Genomic DNA, 23,803 nt, shown 5'->3' with positions numbered 1-23,803 from the left:
TCAAAAAAAAATAAAAATTCATAGTATTGACCCATGCTATTGATCCATCACAGTATTGACCCATGATATTCATGTAGAATATAACCTATTTAAAAAAAAAATTAAAATCCATCTTAATTATTGTTCAATAAAATCTCTTTTTAATCTAAAGAAATTTAGATCTAAGATAATGTAATCCCTCTCAACCATCCAAATTAAAATAACATCTATAATAATATAACATGGAGTAGATTCCGGCCTGAAGTAAGTCACTTCTGGCCGTGCACATTTTTATTTCTCTGTTTTTTTTCATCTTAAATTTTATTAATAGCATATGATCATATTCTTTTGTTAGATTATTATTGCGAAATAAATATATATATCTTGATGGTGTCTGCAAACAAAACAAAATAAGGGGCACTTCGAATGTAGGTAGACTTAGTTGGGTTTTCGGTAATGGAAGGAGGAATTGCGTCGTCCTCTAAACGCAGGCAGAAGAAGAAGCAACTCATATTCGACCATCGCTATGGTTGGGTGTAAGTATTTACGAATGCTAACATTATTATAATCATCGCTATGTTTATGCAATGACCATGGTACTGAATGCATTGCAGATATGATGACTGGAGGGATCCTGGTGAGGTTGCTCTGCTGGGAGGCAGAGGAATGTAAGGCACAGCCGTTTCTCTCCGCTGCGTTTGTGTTATTTTTAATTTTGTTGTTACTGTTGTATCTTGTTATTATTGCTGTTGCCACTGTTCTATATTTTTTCGTTTGCAGGTTTTGTGTCGTGCCTCTTACCAAAGCTACTGCGAATCTCGTATTTCAACAGGTAAGGACTGTAATTACTAAGTTTTTGATTCTAAAGGTAAAGTTGGCTCAACTTCTTATGGCCTCCCTCACAGTCACATAAATAGGTAAAACTTATAACTATTATACTGAGCACAGCATAGTATAATAAGGTGGAATAGAACAGTAACCTCCACAACACCCCCCACCCAATCCTGTTTGGAATGTAATGAAGAGAACTCATGCAACAAGGCGTTAGAGCAGAGAGTTCTTAGAACTTGAACGTCCAAAACATCTCCACACACAAAGTTGGAGCAACAAGAACCTATGCACGAATGGTATGAACAAGTTTCCTAAAAAGCACTGTCTAGAAGTAGTCACCAAAAACATAGTTCTATCAAATCATGCAACAAGAGCATCAACAATAGCTAGTCAGAAAGCTGTCAAGAATAGTACAAAATTGAAAGCAAATTAAACTCATCTTTTCTTTGCTCAAAATCCCTTTTAGTTTCTTTGTATGCATTGAAAAGCAATTCTTTGGTCTATCATTGATTTGAATAGACCTTAGGCATTCACCTACTTCTTTGACTTCCCCTCATTGTCTCACCATGAGACAACTTCATTGGTTTTTGTTGATTGGTTGAAACCATTTGTGGTTTGTAAACAAAATCAAATTAGGTTTATACAATCCAACAAGATTGACATTGTTCTCCCTAAAACATATAGCTTCAAGGATCTGTTAACCCAAAATGTTCCCCTTACAAATTTAGAGGGCTAAAGACCAGCACATTTCATTAGGCTGGAGGTTTAGAGACAGACACAGATACAGGCTGGGGTTTTGTTCCTAGGGAGACTAGTTGCAGGATTGATTCAGACACAGTTTTACACAGATTGGAGAGAGTTGCTATTTTTAGTGGTTCCCTACTTTGTAGGAGGTTAAGTTCTAGTGGTGGTACAACAATATTGATGACATGTTATGAACTGAGGATTCTAGTGAGGTTTTCTTCAGGTGACATTCATTGCACTTACTATTTTTAGCAGGTTTCGTTTGGAGACTTGCATGTCAGATATAATGGTATATTTAGAGTCCTCACGAGATTCAGAGTTTGATAAGCTACTTATGAGTGACATGCGAGCACTTTCTATTTTTAGTAGTATTGGCATGTCAATTCTGATTGCAGATTTTGATTCCTTATTGAAAGACAAATCTAATGAGTATGGTTTCATGAGATTTTGAGTACTTACTATTTTTAGTAGTGGTCACATGTCAGGTCTGATTACACATTTGGACTCCCCATTGGGTTATCAGTTTCATGGTGGTGGTTTTGTCCGATTCTGAGATATTTATATTTTTAGCAGTCTTGTCATGGCAGTGCTGACAATATATCTGGGTTCCCCATCATATTCTGAGACTAATGAGTATAATATTGTGGGCATGTAGTTAGATTGGTATTTCACTTAGGTAACAAATTCCACTGTTTCTTAAATTGCTTATAGTATTGATACATTTCCAATTCATAGAGCATTTGCAATGCATTTGACTCAGGGCAAGCACACAACCAATGTTTCATATCATAGGTTCTCAATTTTAATGGTCATCAACTTTTTAACCTCTATATTGCATGCACAACTGCAGGTTTAATTTCTTGCACAATTTCATCATGTCGGTTCATTTACAGGTATATCAAGCGTTTTACACAGATCAAAGCTTGCTATATAGTCCATGTCATTAGATTTTGAGAACTTGCTATTTCTAGTAGTTCTCCTACTTTATAGGAGCTAGAGTTTTAGGTCTTGCATGTCAGAGTTAGCTACCTATTCTCGATCCTGGTGAGCTCACAATCTCAATGAGCCTCATTTGGGTGACATGTTTATTGTTTTAAAAAACTACTATTTTTCGCAATTAATGTTTCAAGGCTTGTATATCATTCCTGAGTAGATATTTGGGTTCCTTATAGGTAGACTAATCTAATGAGGATATTTTCAATGACATGAGATACATTGCTATTTTTAGCAATGCCTATTTTTAGATGTGTTATATTTAGTAGTTGCCCCCCATTGCAGTGCTTCTCATGTTCCAAGTTTCCTATTTTTTAGGATACAGAGACTACTATTTTTGGGCATGTGAATATTTAGCAAGTACATCTTTCGCAGGTACAGGGGACAGTGTTAAGGTTCTTGTGTGCAGTTGTGTCGATTTGCTTCCAAGTTTTGGTTTGGGTGGAGGGTGTGTGGCTCAATTTAATTGTTGACCAGTTGGTAGTGGTGTTACCATTGAGACATGTGGCATCCAAATAGATGCATATTATTGTGCACATTAAACAAGGTAGCCTTATCATGAGTTATGATGTCATCCAAGATAAGCAAGTTGCTTTTCAACTTGTTATGTTAACCTAAGAGGTGGAGTTGACTTGATGAGCATAGAGTTTGCATGCTACCTTTTTAAAAAAATTCCAATTTAGAGATATATAAAGCAAAGGCATGCAAGCAGCTTTCCTGATTTTAAAAAACAACGCGACTAAAATATTTTTCTGAATGATGCAATTTGTTAATAACTCAATTCAAGGAAAGATGACCCAACAGAAGGATTGGTGTGCTTTATGGAGGAGTTATCACCAGGTTGCTTTTATTAATATTGGCAGACTGCCATAATTGCGTACTGTTGTGTGCTCCAGTCAGCTATTCCAGCATATTTGGTGGTTAGTATACAATACATTAATTAGAGGAGGAGCACTTTGATTGAGTTTAGCTCCAGCAGTTTTGTGATTTATGATTGTCAATCATCAAAATATTCTACAAAATACAGCATTGGGATGTTTGGTTCTAGCAGATTTGGGCATTGTACTTACAGTGGTAGAGGTATTTTTAGAGAGGCATACCCTAATGGAAGCTGTTACAGCCTGTTACTTGTGATTACAATTAGCAAACAATACGCTTCATGTGGAGGTTGCACTCTAGGGTTGTTATTATTGGCAGATTGTGTACTACAATGCAAACAACAATTATCACCAGTGTAATCCACCCAAGTGAGGCTGTTACAGCCTGTACATGCCTTTGTTTTGGTCAAACAGCAGATAGGATGTGCTGTAGTGGCTTGATTGTGGCATTTTCCCAACATAACAATCACTGGTCCGCAGTATAAGTAGAATAAAAGTGCTCCCCTTGAGCTATATTTGGATTTCAGTGAGTGCATGGTAAATATCTGAGGCGGAAAAGGCAGAAAAGGCAGTTTGCATGCTACAGTACGGTGAAATAGGAGGCAGGGATGTGCTGTGGTACTTGCTCACAGTTTGCCCTGATGATCTCAAATACAAAAATAGCAAAGATAGTGAGGGTTAAGCACCACAATGAAGTATTTTGACCAGTTTTCCATATTCAGCAGGCCTATTTTTGCTAAGGGATGAGTGCATGGAGGATGGACTGCCACATGCTGGTACGTTCATTTGAGTTCGTGCCTTTTTTTTCTCTCTTTTGCACAACTAGGGTGTGTTACCCCTCACATAGCATGAGGATCACACATGATTTTCATCATATCACAGGCGTTTGCAGGATGATAGCCTCATGAGGATGATACTTCCATTTGGTTGGTTGAGTACTTTGAATTGGAGGAGACTTGTTGCTCCTTGGGTTGTCATGGTTGTCTCACGTTTATTCAGTCTGACAATAATTTTCCCCTAATCCTCTGTCAATTAACTTGAAGAATCAAATTAATCATAACAAAGAACACTGCACATCAACACGCTGGTAAGAACCTCCATATTCATAGATTTGGCAGGAGTGACCCCATTTGACATTGGATGATGTTCACCATGATTTCATCACCTGTTTGGCCCAGTGAGGGCTTCACATTTGCAGCTGGTAATCAAACAGAAATTGAATGCGTAGCTGCTGATTCAGATATTGGGCTTATAGTCGAGGATGTTGTTTTAAAGGAACTTAGAATGGCACAAGCATCATTAATCTTCTTTGAAATGAGAACCAAGTGCACCGTGTGTTGTAAATATTTCTCATTGTTCGTTATTACATTACTTGCATTATATATTAGTAAAAATGTTGGAAGATTTATGGGGAAATAACTGATAGAGAAACACCACACTGAACATATGCATTGACAATTGTTTCTGCATCAACAATCGACAGTTGTGTTATTGATTCTGTGTTTTCATTTCGCTGTGTTAAACAAGATGGGCAAAAAATTACAATTGGAAGACAATATGGCTTAGATGCTGCAACTAACACACAATGTTTTGTATTGTCTGTTTTATTTGAGTTGTAGTTTGGCTGGAAGAACAAATCGTCAATGCTTCAGCAAGTCCTCCTATTATGTCAGAGTCTTCTCCATAACCACCTCCACAAAAATCTGTTGCTGAAAGCCATTCCATGAAGAGTGTCAAACTTTTTGTCCAAGGGCTCCGTCTTGCCAAACCCACTCTAAATTCTTGTTATAGTGTGGGTTTGGCAAGATAGAGCCCTTAGACAAAAAGTTTGACATTCTTCATGGAATGGCTTTCTGCGATAGATTTTTCTGGAGGTGGTTATGGAGAAGACTCTGACATAGTAGGAGGACTTGCTGAAGCATTGATGATGTGTTCTTCCGGCCAAACTGTAGTTTAAATGACACAGACAATACAAAACATTGTGTGTTAGTTGCAACATCTAAGCCATGCTATCTTCCAATTGTAATATCACAACTACCTTGTTTAACACGACAAAATGAAAAGGAAGAATAAATAACACAACCGTGGATTGATGCAGAAACAATTGCCAAGGCATATGTTAAGTGCGGTGTTTCTCTATCAGTCATTTCCCCCAGAAATCTTCTAGCATTTTTACCGATGTATGATGTCGGTATTCCAGTAGCAAATAATGCGAAATATTTACAACACCGTGCACTTGATTCTCATTTCACATAAATTTAAAGATGTTTGTCCCATTTTAAGATCCTCTAAAACAACATCCTTGACTATATGCCCAATATTTGAATCAACAAATACGCATTCAATTTCTATTCAACTACCAACTGCAAATGTGAGGCCCTCTTCAGGCCAAACATGTGATGAAATCATGGTGAAGATCATTTGACGTCAAACGCAGTCCCTCCTTCCAAATCTATGAAGATGGAGGTTGTTACCAACATGTGGATGGCTGGCATCAACCCCTTGCTTGTCAAGAACGACTCCTGCTTCACTTTCACATGGGACAACACGAGCTATTTTTTGTCCATTTACTTTGCCTTGCAGTCAACCCAGTGGAAAGAAGAGAGAAAATGTGTCCTCGTCTTCTGGTAAGTCCACCTGAGGCAAAAGACTAAAAATTGATGCAGCAGAGGGGTAGAATGTTAAACCATTTCTCAACAAAACATCATAGCAATTTGGTATTGTAATGATCTTGTCATAAAGTCTTAGTCCACTCAGTGTTTGCTGCTCGAGTGTCACATTCTTTACATAACAAATGGCCATGCTTTCACCTTGAGTCTGAATACATACATTTTTTCATATTGGAACTTCGCCCAAAGATCCCGGGGACAATGAGACAGTACCAAAGAAGATATACACACATTATGAGAATAGAGGAGGAGAATGGTATCTTTTACATTAATGTCTATTTATTTCCCATATCAGTAAGATTCGAGGCAGTCAACTCAATATAGAACAACGAGAGGTGCACAAGATGGAATGACCATGACATCAAAAACAAAGAAGAGTACAAAGAGTTAATTGATATTTTTGCTTTGGTATGTAGCTGGTAAAAATGGTTATTTTCGACTATTCATACAGTGAATGTGCAAATGCAACCTAGATTTACAAGAAAGTGGCAGGTGCACAAGATGGAATGACCATGACATCAAAAACAAAGCAGAGTACAATGAGTTAATTGATATTTTTGCTTTGGTATGTGCCTGGTAAAAATGGTTATTTTCGACTATCCATACAGTGAATGTGCAAATGCAACCTAGATTTACAAGAAAGTGGCTTCAGATAAAAGTCTGCCAACCTGGATAAAGTAAAAAGGAGATTTACATATTTCAAGAGATAAATAGGGCAAATATATGTATGTAAGTATACAAGTATAATACTTATGCATTCAAATAATGAAGTTTTAAACAAAGTTTTAGATTAAGTGTGGGGCAGTTGCCAAACAAATGCAACGAATGCCACCACCAAACTCTCATCTGACAGTCAATTGAAGAGGATCAAAGCCATCAATCAGTCTAAAAAGATCTATAAGAAGCAAGCAAGAACATTGAATAAGGGATTCCCTCTTGTGATACCTAGACATTGCCCATTTGTGAGTGAGGGTGACCAGTAGTAATGTTTTCTTTCTTTTATTCCTTGTTTCCTTCTTCGTGCAACTCACTTCTGCTTGTGTGATGTCAATGTCAGTTTGCAGGTTGCCTCTTTCGAGTGTCTCCTGGAAAGTGATTGCAGAGCTCCATTGGTTTAAAACCGAGCAAATTTTAAGATCTTTCATTGCACTTATTTTGTTGTTTTACCATTAAAGTTGGTATTGACCTCGTGACTGTTGTGCAGGATACATTCTTCTTGCTCACTATCGACCAACTCAAAACGACTATGCATCACCTTCCATTTTCTCGAATATTCCACCTTGCAGAAAATTACCTGGATGAGAAAATGCAATAAAAAAAGAATTTTCCTCGTTGATCAAATCTCCCTTCAATGGTTTTTGGCATTTGGGTTTACATTTTCAAATATTATTTAAATTTGACTTTTATTTTTCAGATTTTACTTTTGTTTTTCCTCTTTATAAATGTGCTTTATTCCTTTTTACAATCATAAAATCTGTAATATATACATGTTTCATTTTTCGTGTTATGTAAATTCTTCATTTTTTACTTTGTTTCACTGTTTCTTATACTAACCCACATTTCTGTAAATAATGTGTTAACTATTTCTTTAACTTTTTTGTTTATTTGATATTTGCTTTAGTTAGCCGTATTCTTTTAATTCTGTTTACTTTTGTGCATATTTTTTTTGTGTTTAGTTTTAAAGTCTTCTTTTATTGGCTACATGTTCTCTTAACATTCAATTGTTGTGAAAATAAAACCTTATTCATTAATAACCTAATCATACATTTTACATGATGAACTAAGGTTTCATTTTCATAAAATAAAGATATTTGCAACAATTGAATTATATAATAAAATAGCCAATTACATAAGTTGTACAATTTCAAACCCGAATAAGGTCATTTATTGAACTAAAATTATATAATAAAAGGCTCAACTAATGCTCTTTCGCGATGTTTAATTGTTGTTTTAGTGAAGTCTTATTCATTATGAATTAATGATATGTACCATGCAAATGATTAAGATTTTAATACTATGATATAAACATATTGAATAACAATTAAAGCATCATTAACGTGAATAAGAAATAATAAATATATAAATATGCCTCTACTTATTCACTTATCCATTGATGTGTTTAAGGTTTGAAATAAATAAGAGAAGGCATAATCTATTTAATTTTTCTTACATAAAGGGCGTCGTAGTCTATTTCATTTCTTTAGTTCATAAACTAAATGCAGTTGGCTCTATAGTAGTCTAGGGCCAAAACCCTAAAGTCCTGATTAGTTTGCTGCTTTCTATATAATTTTGTGTTTAGGGTTAGGGTAGCTAGGTTTTTGTTTTCTTTTCTTTCGGCCATTTGGGTTGTTAGTTGTAGGACTCTTCCTTGCCAACAACTCCTTGACAAGTGAGAGGGTTGAGTTATGATATTTTTTTTTGACAAAATCGGTTACTGGTATATTATAAAAAACTTCAGGGACTGAGTCCTAGTACATAGATACGGCAGACCAAGGCATTAAGGATCCAAAACGGGTTCACAGACCCTTGATCCTCATTGCTACATAAACGATAACTGAAATGAAAGAGGTAACGGCTATATTGCCGGATAAAAGAGCCTGCAAGCCAACAAAATTTACACTTCATAATTCCTAGGGGAGTTTCTGGTTAACTGAATCATCAGGGAGGGATTCCTTCCTTGCGCTGGCTCTAGTTGAAGCTTCCGCTTGCATACTTTGGGTGAGAGTCCTGATATGCGCTATAGCTTCCTCAAGATGGGTGCACCTGTCCTTCAAGGCCTCGATCTCTGCTTTTTGTTTCTCAAGCTTCTTCCGTTTTGATCTGCTGTCCGCCTGGTAATCATCTTTGAGGTCGTTGAAATGCTTGATGAATCTGCCAATCATGAAAGTGTGCGCTTTGCAGAGAGAGCATTCACTGTTCGTGATGACATTTTCTAGAGGATTGTTAACAGGCTCCTGAGCTCCTTGCTGATCCTGCTGGTCCGCCATTTCACCAAGCTGGGGAAGAAGACCGGAGAGCTGGAGATGCGGAGAGGGACGAATTCCGGGGATGAGGGCGATATAAGGGAATAAAACAAACAGTGAGGAGGGGTGCGAAGCTTTGCACAGGGAGGGGACCAGAAGGGGGGGGAAGGGACAGGATGACAAGGGAGCGGAAGGATGAGAGGGGGAGCGCTGCGACGGCCAAAAAAACCACCAGTTAGAAGGAAAATTAAATCTGAAATTAAAAGAGCCTGAGATTACCGCTGTCGATGTGCTTGATCCGAGCTTCAGATGACTGTGCCCAGCTTCAAGAGAGTGCCTGTGCTGAGAGGGGGCGCGGTCCAGAACCTTTGCAGCAGTGAAGGATGAGATGACATAGAGGTCCATGCTGCTATAAATAGAGGGAGGGGGGCATCTCGGGTGCGTGAACCAGAGCTGGCTGGATCGATTCCTGAGGTGACTGTGAGCCCAGGGAGAGATCTTGCTGCATGCGATGAGGATAAGGGAATGATGACCATCTGCGCAGAGCTTAGAAATGACGGCGGAGGACGAATGAAACACAAAATCGAGGCTGGAAGAGGTGACATATTCAATCGCAGGGGGGAGGATCTGATATGAGAGGGACGAAGTTGCGCAGTCGAGGAGATTTGGCAGAGAGTGAGGGGATTCGGGGATGAACAGATTTCGAGAAGATTGATGTCTGAGGTGACTCAGATTCTGAGAAGAGGGAGTGGGATAGGATTCTTTAGGGGATTGCTTTGTCATAGAGAGAGTCATTTTCTCTGACTTGGCCTGCCGGTCTACTGGTTGCTTTGTTGGCTTGTTCGTCAGCCTCTTTGTTGCTGCTCCTTAGGACGTGTTTGAAGGTGGCCCCGTTTATTTCTCTAATGTTGTCCATAATCCTGGATTTGATATTGTTCAGTGCAGTTTGTTTGAATTCCCTCCCCGAGACCATAGCAGCTATAATGATAGCTGAGTCACCCATTATAAGCGGATTTTGAAGGCCAAGTTTTTTCACTATGGAGGTTCCCAGGAGAAGGCTATATGCCTCAGCCCTGTTGTTGGACATTGTACCCAATCCCCACTCGTAAGTCACTATAATTTCCCCTTGATGATCTTTGATGACTCCTCCTGCGCCTGCCTGACCCGGGTTATTTTTTGAGGCCCCGTCGAACTGAAGGGAGGGCCTCTTTTGATTTTGAATCCATTCTCTGATTTCCTCATTAGAGCCTCTTAGCTTCCAGTCAGTTTTTTTCTTACCTGTACTTGCTGTTTTGTGGTTCCTTGGTTCATGGCTGAATTTGCCCATCCACTCAATTTCGCTTGGGTCCCCAGAATCTTGATCTGATTGGACTATTCCATTCGCTCCAATGGTCTCGGAGATGAGGGCAATTGTTTTTGCAAGGGTGCTGGAGATGTTGGGCTTCTTGTTATTAAAAATGCTTTTGTTTCGGGTGTTCCAGATTTGCCAACAGAGGGTTGGAGGGATGCTGTTCCACAGTCTTTTGGCGAGGGTCTTGTTATTTTTGGGGTGGGGATAGCTGTTCCCCCAATTTTTTTGAAGGAGGGTGATCTGATTGGGTAGATCACCAATCCTTAGCGGACTGGTAATGAGCTTCCAACAATTTCGAGCAAAGGAGCACTCTAGGAAGAGATGATTGCTGCTTTCTTCCGCTGCTCTACACAGGCAGCAGATTGAAGGGCCGAGGATACCTTTCTTCCTTAGATTTTCCGCTGTGAGAATTTTGTTTTTGAGGAGGGTCCAATTGAAAAATTTGATCTTTGGGAGGCATTCCGGATTCCAAGCCGCTTTGTGGAGAGGCCAGTTGTTTGTGGCTGAGGCATTTTGGAGGATTTTGTATCCTTCTTTGACTGTGTAGTTGCCACCATTGGGGTCCCAAACATACTTATCCTCGGACAGACTGTTGAGGGGAGCTGAACCTGAGAGAGATAGCTTGAGGTCGACCCACAGATCCCTTAGATTGTTTGGGAGGGGGAGGTGCTTCCAGCCCAGCCATCTGTTTTGGTCCCAAGAGGAGATGTCATAAAGGGTCTTAAGATTTTTCCCTTCCATCCACAATTGCAGGGGACTGAGATTTGGGAGAGCTTCCCTTGCTTCTGAGCCCATTATACGATCAGTCCAGATGTTAATGTCTCTGCCGCTGCCCGGAGCTCTTGAGATACATACTTTGAAATGAGGGAGAGTTTTTTTTATAAGTTTCCAGACCGGGGTGCACTGCCTGTCAACAATGGGTTCCGATAGGATGTTGGAGTTGGCCCCATTCAGATATTTCCTTTTGATTACCTCTGTCCACCAGGCTCCTTTTCCGTTGAGAATTCTCCAGATCAACTTGAAGCCCATGGCCATGTTGGCTAATCTTGGAATTCTTATTCCAAGCCCTCCTTTTTCGAAAGGCAGAATGACCTGATCCCACTTTACTAGACTGAACTTTTTGGAGTCCTGCCTTCCTCCCTGCCACAAGAAGCTCCTAATGATTAATTCCATGTGCTTATGAATACTGGCCGGGGCAAGAGTGGTTGCAAACTGATAAATTGGGAGGGCTGAGAGGATGGCTTTAATGAGAGTTGTTCTTCCAGCCAGGTTGAGCCAGGACACACCCCAACTTTGAAGCTTCCCTCTCAGTTTCTCTATTAGTTTAACCCAGATTTCAGTTTTGACCGACTCCTTTGCTAATGGTAATCCCAGATACATGAAATGACTCCAGTTCCTTTGAGCAGGGATGTCCAAGATTGTGGAGATTCTCTGAATAATCTGCCTGGGGACGTTCCAGGTGTATATCATGCACTTATTATTATTGAGTTTGCCTCCAGACACTTGAAGAAAGAGCTCTAACGTTTTCTTGAACCTTCTTGCCATGAGACTAGAAGCTCCTCCGATTAGGAGGGTGTCATCGGCAAAGAGGGAGTGGTTTATCCCCTTGGTTCCACGCACTATGCTGATACCTGTGATTTCTTTTTGCCTGCGGAGATTTTCCAGGTGTATGCTTAGCGTTTCGGCCATAATAATGTAGAGGAATGGGGAGAGCGGGCAGCCTTGTCTCAATCCCCTTGAGCTTCTGAAGAAGTTACTTGGCCTGCCATTAATCAGAGGGGCTGTCCAAGGGAATGAAATACACTCCATGATCCTGCTGATGAAGGTGTTGGATATCCCAAATTTCCCGAGGACTGCCTTTAGGAATTGATGATTGACTCTGTCAAAGGCGTTCGCCATGTCTAGTTTGATAATCATGCCCTTTTCCTTTCTATTTATGCTGCTGTGTATTGCCTCCTGAATAAGAATAACGTTGTCCGTTATTTGTCTTCTAGGGACGAAGCCTCCTTGATTCTCGGAGATGAGGGAGGGGAGGAGCTTTTTTAACCTGTTGGCTAGGATTTTGGTGATAATTTTATAGGAGACATTGCATAAGGAGATTGGGCGGAATCGATCAAAGGATTGGGGGTTGGGATCCTTGGGGATGAGGGCTAAGTGAGAAGATTTGATGCTGTTTCCCATTTTGCATTTTGAAAAGAAATTCTTTACCATTCTAATGAAGTCTTTTTTGATGATTTCCCAATGGTTTCTATAAAATGCCACTGTGAACCCATCTGGGCCCGGTGCCTTATCCTGTGCCATGCTGAAGATTGACCACTCAATTTCCTCTGTCGTGACCTCTTGGTCCAGCTCGTTGTTTTGGTCTGCTGATATTTTATTTTCAATTAGGCTAAGGAAGTCCGCATTATCGTTGGGCTGAGAATCTGTAGATAGGAGGGCGCAGAAGTGTTGGACGCTGCCTCCTTTATTTCCTCTTGATCTCTAAGCTCCCTTCCTTCCATCATGATTCTCTCTATATGATTCCCTGCCCGCCTGAGCTTTAGGCTGTTATGAAAAAAGGAAGTGTTTTTGTCTCCGGCTTTGAGCCAAAGGCAGCGGGACTTTTGTCTCTGCTCTTCTTCCTCCCTCCTGTTTTGCTTATACAGTTCTTTGTACATTTCGTTCTCTTTGGCCTGGTCTTCCTCTGTATACTGTGTTCTCTCTTTTTCCTGACTCCATTGTTCCAGCTGAGCTTGGAGGTCAGTTCTTTTTTTGCTTTCCTCTGCTGCGTGGTTTCTTGCCCATCGTTTTATGACAGTCCTGAGAGATTTGAGCTTGGCTTCCCAAATGTAGTGAGGCGAGCCAATTATTTCTTTTGCCCACTGCTCCTTGATCAGATTTCTGAATTCTTCTTTGTTGTCCCAAGCCTTGTTATATTTAAAGGGAAGAGGCCCCATGTTCTTCCCTTTATCTAAGGTCAAAGACACTGGTTTATGATCTGAGATGTATCCTTGTATGATTTTGCTTTGGATATTTGAAAATCTTGCCACTGTTCTTTCTTGAGCGAGGATTCGGTCTAATCTCTCTTTTATATTGTTGTTGCCAGTTCTTTTATTGCTCCAGGTGAATCTCCCATTTTGCGGAGGTATGTCCACTAGATTATGGGTTTGGATTATTTCTTCTAATGAGTCTCTTGAAGGGTCAGCGTAGTAGTTTCCTCCCAGTTTCTCATCAGCATTCCTTATAAGGTTTAGGTCCCCTCCAAGGAAAATGTTCCTTCCCTGTACTGTCATGAGGTCTGATGTTATTGATTCCCAACATGAAGCTTTGTCTCTATAATGATTAGGAGCGTAAATGTTGTATATAGAGTATTCCTCTTTCGAGGCTTTGTTCTGCATGTCTGTTCTTACCCACCAGCTGTAAGACTTTTGATATTTAAGTTCCCATTTGCTTTTATCCCATAGTGTTCCTATGCCTCCTGAGGCGCCAGCTGCACTTATTGCTATGCCTGCATAGTTTTTGCTTTTTTTTATGTGGTTTTGGAATTCTTGTTCTGTGATTTTGGTCTCCTGGAGAAGGAGAAGGTCTGGATGTTCAGATTTGAGGAGGTCTCGGACTGCATTTTCTTTTAGGGTGGAGCCCATCCCCCTACAATTCCAGGAGACCAAAATCATCATTTACCTTGTTTGGTGTTTGCCCCGCTTTTCTCTTTCATTTTTTCTCCGCTTCCTTTGGATTTGTCTAGAAATGTGTCCATTGGTTGCTGCGTTCCGGTAGCCATTTCTTTTGCAGCGTTTTCATCCCTGATCTCTTTGTTAGACTTCCTTCCAACTTTTCTGGGGGGATCGGTGGAGAGGTTGTTTTCCTTTGATTTATTCCTGGTTAAGATTCTCTCCACTGTTGGGGGAGGAGAGGGCTGGGGGAGGGAGATAGGGGAGGATATAACAATGGTACCTCGAGGGGAAGGGGGAGGGGATGGGGGGTCCTCTGCGGACAGGGTTTCAAAGGGGTTGGAGGAGGAGGGGAAGGAAGGGGCAGAGCCAGAGGGGTGAGAGGGGAGGGGGGGGTTTTCATGGGGAGCCTTTGGGATTGAGCCTGGAGGGGGGTTTGATTTTTTCTTTTTGACGTGCTCCCAAGCTTCCTCGGGGGTTTCAACATTGCCTTCAGGTACATTTGTTTTAGATTTGCTACATCTATTGGCGAAATGCCCATATTCGTGACATACCTTGCACTTGAAGGGTAGCTGCTCGTAGTCCACTTGCTGAATGTGCGTCCATTGATCGACTTTGAGTTTAATTGCTTCCGGCAGTCCTTTCCCCAGATCTACTTCAACACAGATCCGCGCGCATGCATGCATGTTCTCCTTCGGTTCAGATCTGTCGATGTATTTGCCCACTGCGTTCCCTATGGCTTTGACTGACTCATCCCCCCAGCAATGAAGCGGCAAGTGGGGCAGGCGAACCCAGACGGGGACAGCGTTGGGAACGTCCATTTCTGGGTCAAAATCTGGAGTCCATCTGTTTAGGTAGAGTCCCCGAGAGTCCATGAAATAAGGGCCGTTTCTGAAGATGAGGTTCCTGTCCTCCATTGATTCAAATAGAAAGGTGTAAAATCCTCTGCCACAGAACCTGATTGCTATTTTCCCTTGCACCATCGAGTTCCAGTTTCTCTCGACCCATCTCTGAACTGATCGGGGGGAGGGCCACAGTCCCGTGAACTGGCCGACCAGGCCTCTTTCTGCTAAGGAGACTGCTGCTCTCCTCGGGAGGGAAGGAGGTAGAGATACTTCTGGTATTTCATCTAGTTTCTTGATGAACTTGGAGGCTGTAGGTCGGATTTTTCCCGCTGCGCTCTCGGGAATGAGAGAGGCAAACACTTTTTCAAGGTCTTCAGGATCCTGAGACGGGGGGTCCATTTCAGGCATTGGAGGATCAGATCTGAAACCGCAAGAGGACAACCGGGGGAGGCCCCGGTGCTGGGGGAGGGCAGGAGGCCCAGGAGCGAAGGAGGGGAAGTCAGCAGGGGGAGGGCGCTAGCCTAGCAGTAGCGCTGCCAGGCGCAGGAGCGATTAGGGTTCTAGTTCGCGCGCAGGTGATCGCCAGTCGTTCATCGCTCTCCGTCTTCGAGAATTAACCTCAAAAAAAAAAAAAAAAAAAAAAAAAAAAAAAAAAACGGGTTGAGTTATGATATTATTAATGTGGACTCAACTCAAAATCGAGTGGCTTAAATTGAGGGATAGCGTTCCCATTACTTCTTGTTAGCTGCCAAGAAGCCTGAGATGTTGATGTTGGTGTAGGGCTGAAGCAACAATTTCATTCCAAAAACATCAACACCCCCCTACCCCCCTTGAGGCATAAATGAAAGAAGACCTCCTGCTTTTCTTATCCCAAACTAAGGATACAAAGTAACTGCTCATCCACACAATTGTCCCGACAAGGAATTCTTAGCATTCAATCTGATTCTGATGGCCATCAAATCCTAACCAATCCTCCCAACATATTTCCACTGGTTCACAAGTTCATAAGTGTACTTTCTAACATCTTATATGAGATAATCTACGAAGACTCCTTCCATTGAGTCTTCACTCTAAAATCATGGCATTTACCCTTGTACGAGGGTTATAATCACATGGGCTTTTAATCCCATAATCAAATTTCGCAATTCTCTGTACAACCTATCCTTAATTATATATTAAGTGTTCTCCCCCTAAGGTTGGTGCAAACCCATGCTTTATATCTAAGGCCCTCTATGGTTCTTTCTTTGTAATGCAACCTTCAACGCTATCCCAAGAGGTTGAGGGGCTATTACCCTCTATCTCTTTAGCCATAGGTTTTTTCTTCACAAGCGCCTATTACAACCATACCTAAAGACAATCAAGAATACATTTGATTTCAACAGACCAACACATAAAATTTCTTAGTCATCGCAGCTAGAATTCGCATACTCATGCCATGAACATGCATCACATAAATTGTTAAATTTTCTAGGGTTCATAGAAACTAGAAGATTATTTTCCTTTAATAGATAACTACTTCCAATGATTAGTTACCATCAATAACATTTAACATCATTACGTAGTTATGCAAAAGAAAATTTCAACCATTGTACATGAAAGAGTAGTAAACATAACCATGAGATAATAAGACAAGAGACACAAAAACTTTAGGCTAGGGCAAAACCCACAAGGGGAAAACCCATAAATATTTCCTTATGAGAGAGAGAGTCCAAGATTCATCAATACATCAGAAACAATATCAAGATAATAGCCAAACCAGTGACCAATAAGATTAAGTGCCAAGTCAAATGCCAAGCCCTCCTTTAGATTTTCGGCCCCCTCATTCTACTCCCTTTTGGAAAATCAAGAGACGTATGTATTATAGATGATTTTCCTTAACTTGATAATTACTTGTGATATGTGCTAGTCTTTTATTACATTATTAGATCTTGTTCACCAAGCAACTACCAAAACAGTGAAGATCACAACAAGACAAAGTACACAAGATATAGGCTCCAAGCTAGGGCAAAACCCCTCCAAGTGGAAAACCCAGAAATAATGCTTCTCTTCTTATAGACTCCTCTTATAATGAGACTTCCAAGACCCAAAGACCAAAGCCCAAGACCCTCTCAAGCACCAAGTCATCCCCACAGCAAAGTCTTCTTCAAGGCAACTTCCAAACTTCGACCTACTGCAACTTCGTCCTCGATTTTCGGCCCTGCAACTGCACCTCATAATTTTGACCCTGCAATTTTGGCCTCCTGCAACTGGCAACAACAAAACCCAAGCTTCACAAGTGTGGGGAGAGAGAGAGAGATGATCCCAAGACACTTCGACTTCTTTTCTTCATCCTTTCCACTCTTTTTCTCCTTCGCTATTGTAGATCAAACTTGTGTAAGATGTGTGTCTCAAATGAGGTTGAGCGCTTTGTATATATAACCTTCTGGAGGGGTCGAATAGCCCTCCCTTAGGACGACTTGACCTTAACTAGGGCCCACTTGGTCTTGGAGGTACAAATGGATTTTTCTTGACAAAATAAATATTTTCTTGTGTTACAATGAGTCCAAATGGAACTATAACACATGACATAAATTCTTCTCTGTCCTAGAAAGACCTAGAATCACGAAGAACATGCTTTTGACCTAGACTTGAGCATGAAACCCATGCTTTACATAAAATAAATTTTTCCTTTCTTTCTTTTTCTTTCTTTATACAAAGTATACAATGTCATGATTATAAATAGGGTCATTATGAAGATCGAACCTAGTTACGATATCCAACACTCCCAGCTTTGCTGGATCAGAGATAACCAAGATATGAGTGATGTCCAAATGAGGAGAGATAGTCTCCTTTATATAATTTTCAAAGGGGGTTCGAATGGGTGCCTTTTAGGGGCCTAGTCAACTTAAAATAACACGAGGTTGACTTAAAATATTTGGAGGCAAAAATTTAAAATTCAAATTTTCCAATTTCTTTTCAAGATGAAAATACCGACCCTAGCTACCATATTTCCAACACTCCCTCTTAGTCAGGGAGGTACTTTTCATTCTCTCTCTCAAGATCAATCTCCCCGACCAATCCATCGATCTCACAGCCACAGCTTAAGGGAGAGATCACAAGTACAAGTCTCTCTCTTTATCAAAATCAATCTCCCCGACCAATGCATAGTTCTCATGGCCATAGCCTAAGGGAGAGATCACAGGTCTCATCACAAGGAAAGATACATAACATCCAATCAATCATTGATGCCAAAACAATCATATCCTCAGGTAACATCTCCTTGACTGCAAATAAGGTCTCACAACCCACAGCCTAAGGAGGAATCCCTATCTCAATCCCCAACCACAAACAAGGTTTCTCGACCCACAACCTAAGAGAGAGAACTTGAGATCAACCTCTTCGACCAATCCATAAGTCTCTCGGCACCTAGCCTAAGGGAGAGATCACAAAATCAATGTCCCCAACCAAACTAGTCTCATAGTCATCATGACTTAAGGGATCATTCTCTGCCTTAGAACCAATCTCCCGGACTAGACTCACTGATCTCTCGGCCCACAACCTAAGGGAGTGACAATCTTCCCAACCAATCCATAGGTCTCATAGCCACAACTTAAGGAAGACTCATGATGCTATCGATCAATGCTCCCTCCAAAGGGATTCTTAGCCATTCCAGTCTTCTCACATAAACATCAATAACTAGCTTAACAACAGAAAAGTAGCCATGGTGGATTTCAACATTTTATCAAACATTCCAACAGACAACAACATCCAACTATTATTCAACTGCAACTGGGGCTTCTCACAAAAGTAAACATCAACAGTCATGGTCAAATCCAACAGACAATAAGTGGCTTCTCACATAAGCAAATATCAACAACTTGCTCATCAACAAAAAAGTGTGCCAGAGTCGAATACAACAGACAATGAGTAGCTTCTTACAAAAGCAAATATCAACAAACCTTCTCATCAACAAAAAAGATCAAATAGATCAACAACCAACTTCACAAATCAGCTACATTTCTAGCTTCAATCGTGCTATATGCAATAGAACCATCCATGTCATTTAGACCAATCACAACACCCATAATACATCCAGTCCAGATAGAGTCAACAATTTCATGCATCAGGTGGTTCAACGAGCCAATCAGAGGGATTCATCAAATCAAGAACAAAGTCTCGCAACTTCTTCAAATTTTCTTCAAGCAAGTGTCCATGGACTCACAATCCATTATGCCACAACCTTAACAAGGATTTCACTAGGCTCGTGCCATACTTTCAATCTTACAATTCTTCAATTAACTCCCTCTTACACTGGACGAAGAGGACCTCAGTCCTTGTTAGAAACATATTGCCAATACAAAGTAGAAAATTCACAGGCTCTTCTTCAACATATTTGGATCAACATTAATCTTCAAGACTTCAAGCCATCTTCTCAACTAACTTCTTTACATCATGGATCAAAACATGCTTCAATCAGGCTGATCTTGTTTGCTCCCTCTGAGTACAACGTTCATCCAATCATGAGTCTTCTTGTCACATTGTTCTTCCATCCATTTCCAATGATTGCCACACCTTGGCAGTCTTTATTATGTCCTGCAATCCTCATTAGGAGGCCATGGAAGAACAAATACAACCAAAAAAGACATACAAAGACAAGAGACTCACAATGAAATAATAATAGAAATAATTAAGAAAGTACTTATCTCTTGAGAGTGTGTCAACTCCCTCTTGATCTCAATCTTCTTGGGTCCAATCAACCTTGTTCAAATCATCAAGGAGTTAATCTCATCCACATCATCAATGGGTCCATATCATCATCAATAAATCCACATCATCAAGGAGTCCATATCAAGAAATCCACATCATCAAGGAGTCCATATCATCATCAAAAAATCCACATCATCCATATCATCAAGAAATCCACATCATCTAGGAGTTGACCACGTTCACATCATTGTCAAGGAGTCAACATCATCCATAACATCATCAAGGAGTTGACCCTGTCGACATCATCATCAAGGGTTACATATCATTAGTGACGATAAAAGAAATAAAAGAAATTCAAGATACTTATCTTTTGAGAACATGGAAACCCCCTCTTAATCTGTGGTCTTCTTGCATCCAGCTTGCAAATCAGTCATATCATCAAGATGTCAAATTCTCCAGAGGCGAGGGTTTCTTTGTCTTTTAAGCGGAAGCAAACATTCCATAAGCCTAATGGCTTTTATTTTCCCAACCCCTTTTTTTGTCTAGATAGGGTTAACAATTGTTTGGCTAGGGTTTCAATTACAAACCATAATGATCTTTAGGGTTTACAAACCTTAATATTTATGTTCATCAACTATACTTAGGGATTTGAGTAACATACATCCAACATTTTTTTTCAATTTTATCAATTTCAACACTGGCAATCCTAGGGTTTCACAAACCCTAGGGCTTTCTTGTTCAAACCCTTGCTAGGGTTTTGCAAACCCAAAACATTCCGTGAATCTGATCAGATATTCAGACTTATCATCAATCAAACAATATTCATCCTTGATTTCCTTGATCTCTTTAAATTAAGAAACCCTTTATTCTTAGTAGTAGTATTTCCTTTTTCATAGTGCAATAGACTTTACTAATCTGATCTTTGAGCTTATAACCATGTTCTTTAGATCATAATGTCTTTAGACATTTATGACTTCTTCTTTGAAATTCAAAACTTGAACTTAGCCTTCATAATCTAATTCCAAGTCTTTCAATAAGAGGACAAGAATGCTCTCAAGAGAACTCCTTTTTCAAGGCTTGTTCCAACTCTTTCGTAAGTTTGTTATAAGGAACCTCAACGGCATCTATAAGGATGCTTCAACTAGCTTCAACGTTGACTTCTAGAAGGGATACAAAGAGTTGTTCTTGCTTTAAACATCTCTTTTGAAAATTCTTTATGTCAACATAGGATTGTCAAATTTTGCTACAGAGAATGCCACTTCAAGAATTGCACTTAATGCTCCTATAGACAACACCACTTGACTTTATGTACAAGGTTACTTAATTCCTTTTATTTGGAGACTGATAGTATTATTAAAATACTGAGCCACCCATCAAGTGATATCATTCAAGTTGGCTTTTTGATCAAGTAGGTCGGCTTGCTTCAACTACACTTACACTTACACTTATAGAAATCGATCTGCCAAGAAATTGAATTGCTCAAGTGTATTCTCCATCACCACATCGACTTCCTCTTATAATCCTCTGTTGGAGCACCAACGACCAAGATTAAAACATAATCGATGGCTAGGTTCATCTCTGGATTGATCCATGTGAGTTTCTAGATGATTCTCGCCTTGACTTAATTAATACTAATTAATTAACCATATTCCCTAAATTTAGACTTAGGAAATATTTAAAAACTGGTTAATAATCTAACTAAGTCATTTCTAGGTAGAATTTCCAGAAACGATTTCATGTATTCTAGCGTCTACACCAAATTTCGTGGCTAGAACACATCCGATGCTACAAAATCCAACACTCCCTCTTAGCGAGGAATATGTTCTAGTGTTGCACACCCTGCCACAACATTATGCCTCTGCATCATCTCCTGTCATGCTGTTGATGTCTGGCTATATTGCCCACCAACCACTACGCAACTCTAATATACGTTGCATCTGTGTTGCTGCTGACACTGCCATACTGCGGGCGACACTGCATTTGCACTCCAACTCCCTCTCATATGTTTCTGCTACAACTGCAACATTTGCAACTGAAAAGCATCCAAAATACTGAATCAACTGTGATCAGTATGATGCATTTGTCTCCCGAGTCTCTGATTGCTACTAGCATCTGCATTATCATTGAGGAATTTGCGCTGCTGCCAACTCTGCACTGAGCCACCTTCTCTGCTGTCAACACTGCAATGCGCTCCCTAGCTTTTGACTGCTACTAGTCTGCAACTGTCACTCTTGTACTGACTGCATCAATTGTGACTGATCCATCCTGCTACTGAATACTTTGGGCCCTTGTATCTAGGTATTGATCTATGAGGTGGTCTCCTTAAGGACCTTGCCCAATCTTTATAGTTCTCTGGGACTACAGTACCAAATCTTCCCACCTCACTCCTGAAGGTATATCTGCAAACATCGCGAAGTCTTCCTCTAGCCTAGAGGACAACCTGTCGATCTCTGTTGAAGTTGCCTGTTGGTCCTACTTCTCCTCCTTGTCCTTCTTCCTGAGAGGACACTGGGTACCGTAGCGACCAAGCTCACCACACCTGAAGCATTCGACCATTGACATGTCCTTCTTCTTTCTCTGATCCCCCTGCCTTTGATTGAGACCCGTTGATGTGAGGGCCACATTCTCCTTCTCCTTCACCGTCTTCGATCCGCTGTTGCTGCCACTGATGGAGTTCTTTAATAAAGCTCGTTTCAACTCCTCTTGCTGCAAATTGACCCACATTCTATCCCATTTTGGTAGCATATCTCTGCCCAATATGCTTTGGACAAAGACCTGCCACTCCTCTGAGACACTATTGAGTGCCAATCACATTAGCTTAGTGGGTTGAGGTGCTGCCCCAATAGATAACCACTGATCTTGGACTTCCTGAATCCTGGTAAGGAAGGGGTCTATGCCTTCCCCTTTCTGCATTCGGATGAGTCTCATCTTCTCCTCTAGGTACATATTCCACTGCTCGGAAGTACCCTGGTACAATGTGGAGAGAGCATCCCACATCTGCTTGGCAGTATCTTTGCTAGTTATATGTGAAACAACATGATCCCGAACTCCATCTAGGATCAACCGTTTCGCCCATGCCATCTCCTTGTACTCTTTTTACTGATTTGCATCCTGAGGAAATGCCATCACTGCATCAATATAGGCTTTCAAGCCATTTCATCTAGAAGGAAGGAAATCCTTGGCTTCTAGATGACGTAGTTGGAAGCTCCGTCCAACCTGTTCGATCATGAAGCCCAATAGTGACCATCTCAAGGAATTGTTGAAAAAATTCCTCTTTCCTTCTGCTCAACTGTTGTTCTGCTATTCACACTCCCTTCTAGAGTGAGAAGATTTGCTCACAAATACTGTGGATCTGTAGGGAAAATCGAACTTCTTGGGACTAGAAGTTCCCTGAGGAAAATTTACCCTCTATGTGTGCTCTTCTCTCTTCCACCCCCACGCTGGTTCCGCTCTAGGGAACTGTTGCAAAAACCTCTGTGTCCAGCTAGAGATCTGCCCAAGAAAATTACTGAGTTGCTCCCTCTGCCTCTGGAATCAATCGATTTGGAAGGATCGAATTTTTCTGCCCCTCAGAAAAATCGAACTTTCCTCGAGCAACTCGACCTCCTAGCAAAATATTGCGTTGCCCTTGGAAATTTCATCTTGCTGCCCTCGTTGAGTAATGAAATTCCTTTCCTTCGTTTTTTGAGCTCTCTCGCTAATCAACTACTCTCTGATACCATGTGAAAATTCGAAATTGCAACCCTATTGCAGGAATTGATATTATTTCTCCTAATTGTTAATTAATTAACAATTTATCTGCTACGACAAATATCGAAATAAATATACTGCAACCTTCACAAATAAATTTTTTCGGAAAAATAAAATGTTGGAAGCTGAAAAATGCTAGCACACACACAAAATTAAGACAATTATTTTTGGATAAAAGTCCCCGGAAAAACCCAACTTGGGAAAATCGGTGCAACAGCTGGCGATTTTATTATTAAGCAGCAGTGAGAATTTTTGAGTACAATTGGATGCTGAAATCTGGCAATCCTACAGAGAAAAATACTAGCAAAAAATCTAGTGAGGAATTTTCCTCACCACATAGGAAAACTCTTGGCACAACCTGCCTTCCGAAACTCGGCTCTCTGACCCTCTGTGTAAGCCTCTGCGCAACTTGCTGGATGTCAAGCCTCTAACTAGTTTTTGATGAAGTCGTTTTGCCTTCTGTT

General features: G+C 40.6%; 1 protein-coding gene across 6 annotated transcripts in view; it reads left to right on the top strand.

Annotated features, from left to right (window-relative positions):
- Positions 1-324: 324 nt before the first annotated feature.
- Positions 325-23,803, top strand: part of LOC149205409 (uncharacterized) — a 133,319-nt gene continuing 109,840 nt past the window's right edge. For 2 of the 6 annotated variants that reach the window (XM_089395052.1, XM_089395053.1), the window contains exons 1-3: positions 325-515; positions 594-647; positions 760-811. In XM_089395052.1, coding sequence (XP_089251178.1) covers positions 436-515; positions 594-647; positions 760-811 — 186 coding nt within the window. In that variant the 5' untranslated portion in view covers positions 325-435. Of the gene's footprint in view, positions 516-593; positions 648-759; positions 812-2,404; positions 2,448-23,803 lie in introns of all 6 variants that reach the window. The other 4 variants (XM_089395051.1, XM_089395050.1, XM_089395054.1 and 1 more) reach the window with 4 other exon arrangements.

The sequence above is a fragment of the Pinus tabuliformis genome, chromosome 1_2 (assembly GCF_031772625.1).
Source record: "Pinus tabuliformis cultivar Carrire ecotype Pingquan chromosome 1_2, CPIR1, whole genome shotgun sequence".
NCBI classification, from domain to species: domain Eukaryota; kingdom Viridiplantae; phylum Streptophyta; class Pinopsida; order Pinales; family Pinaceae; genus Pinus; species Pinus tabuliformis.
This window is presented reverse-complemented; position numbering and strand designations above follow the sequence as displayed.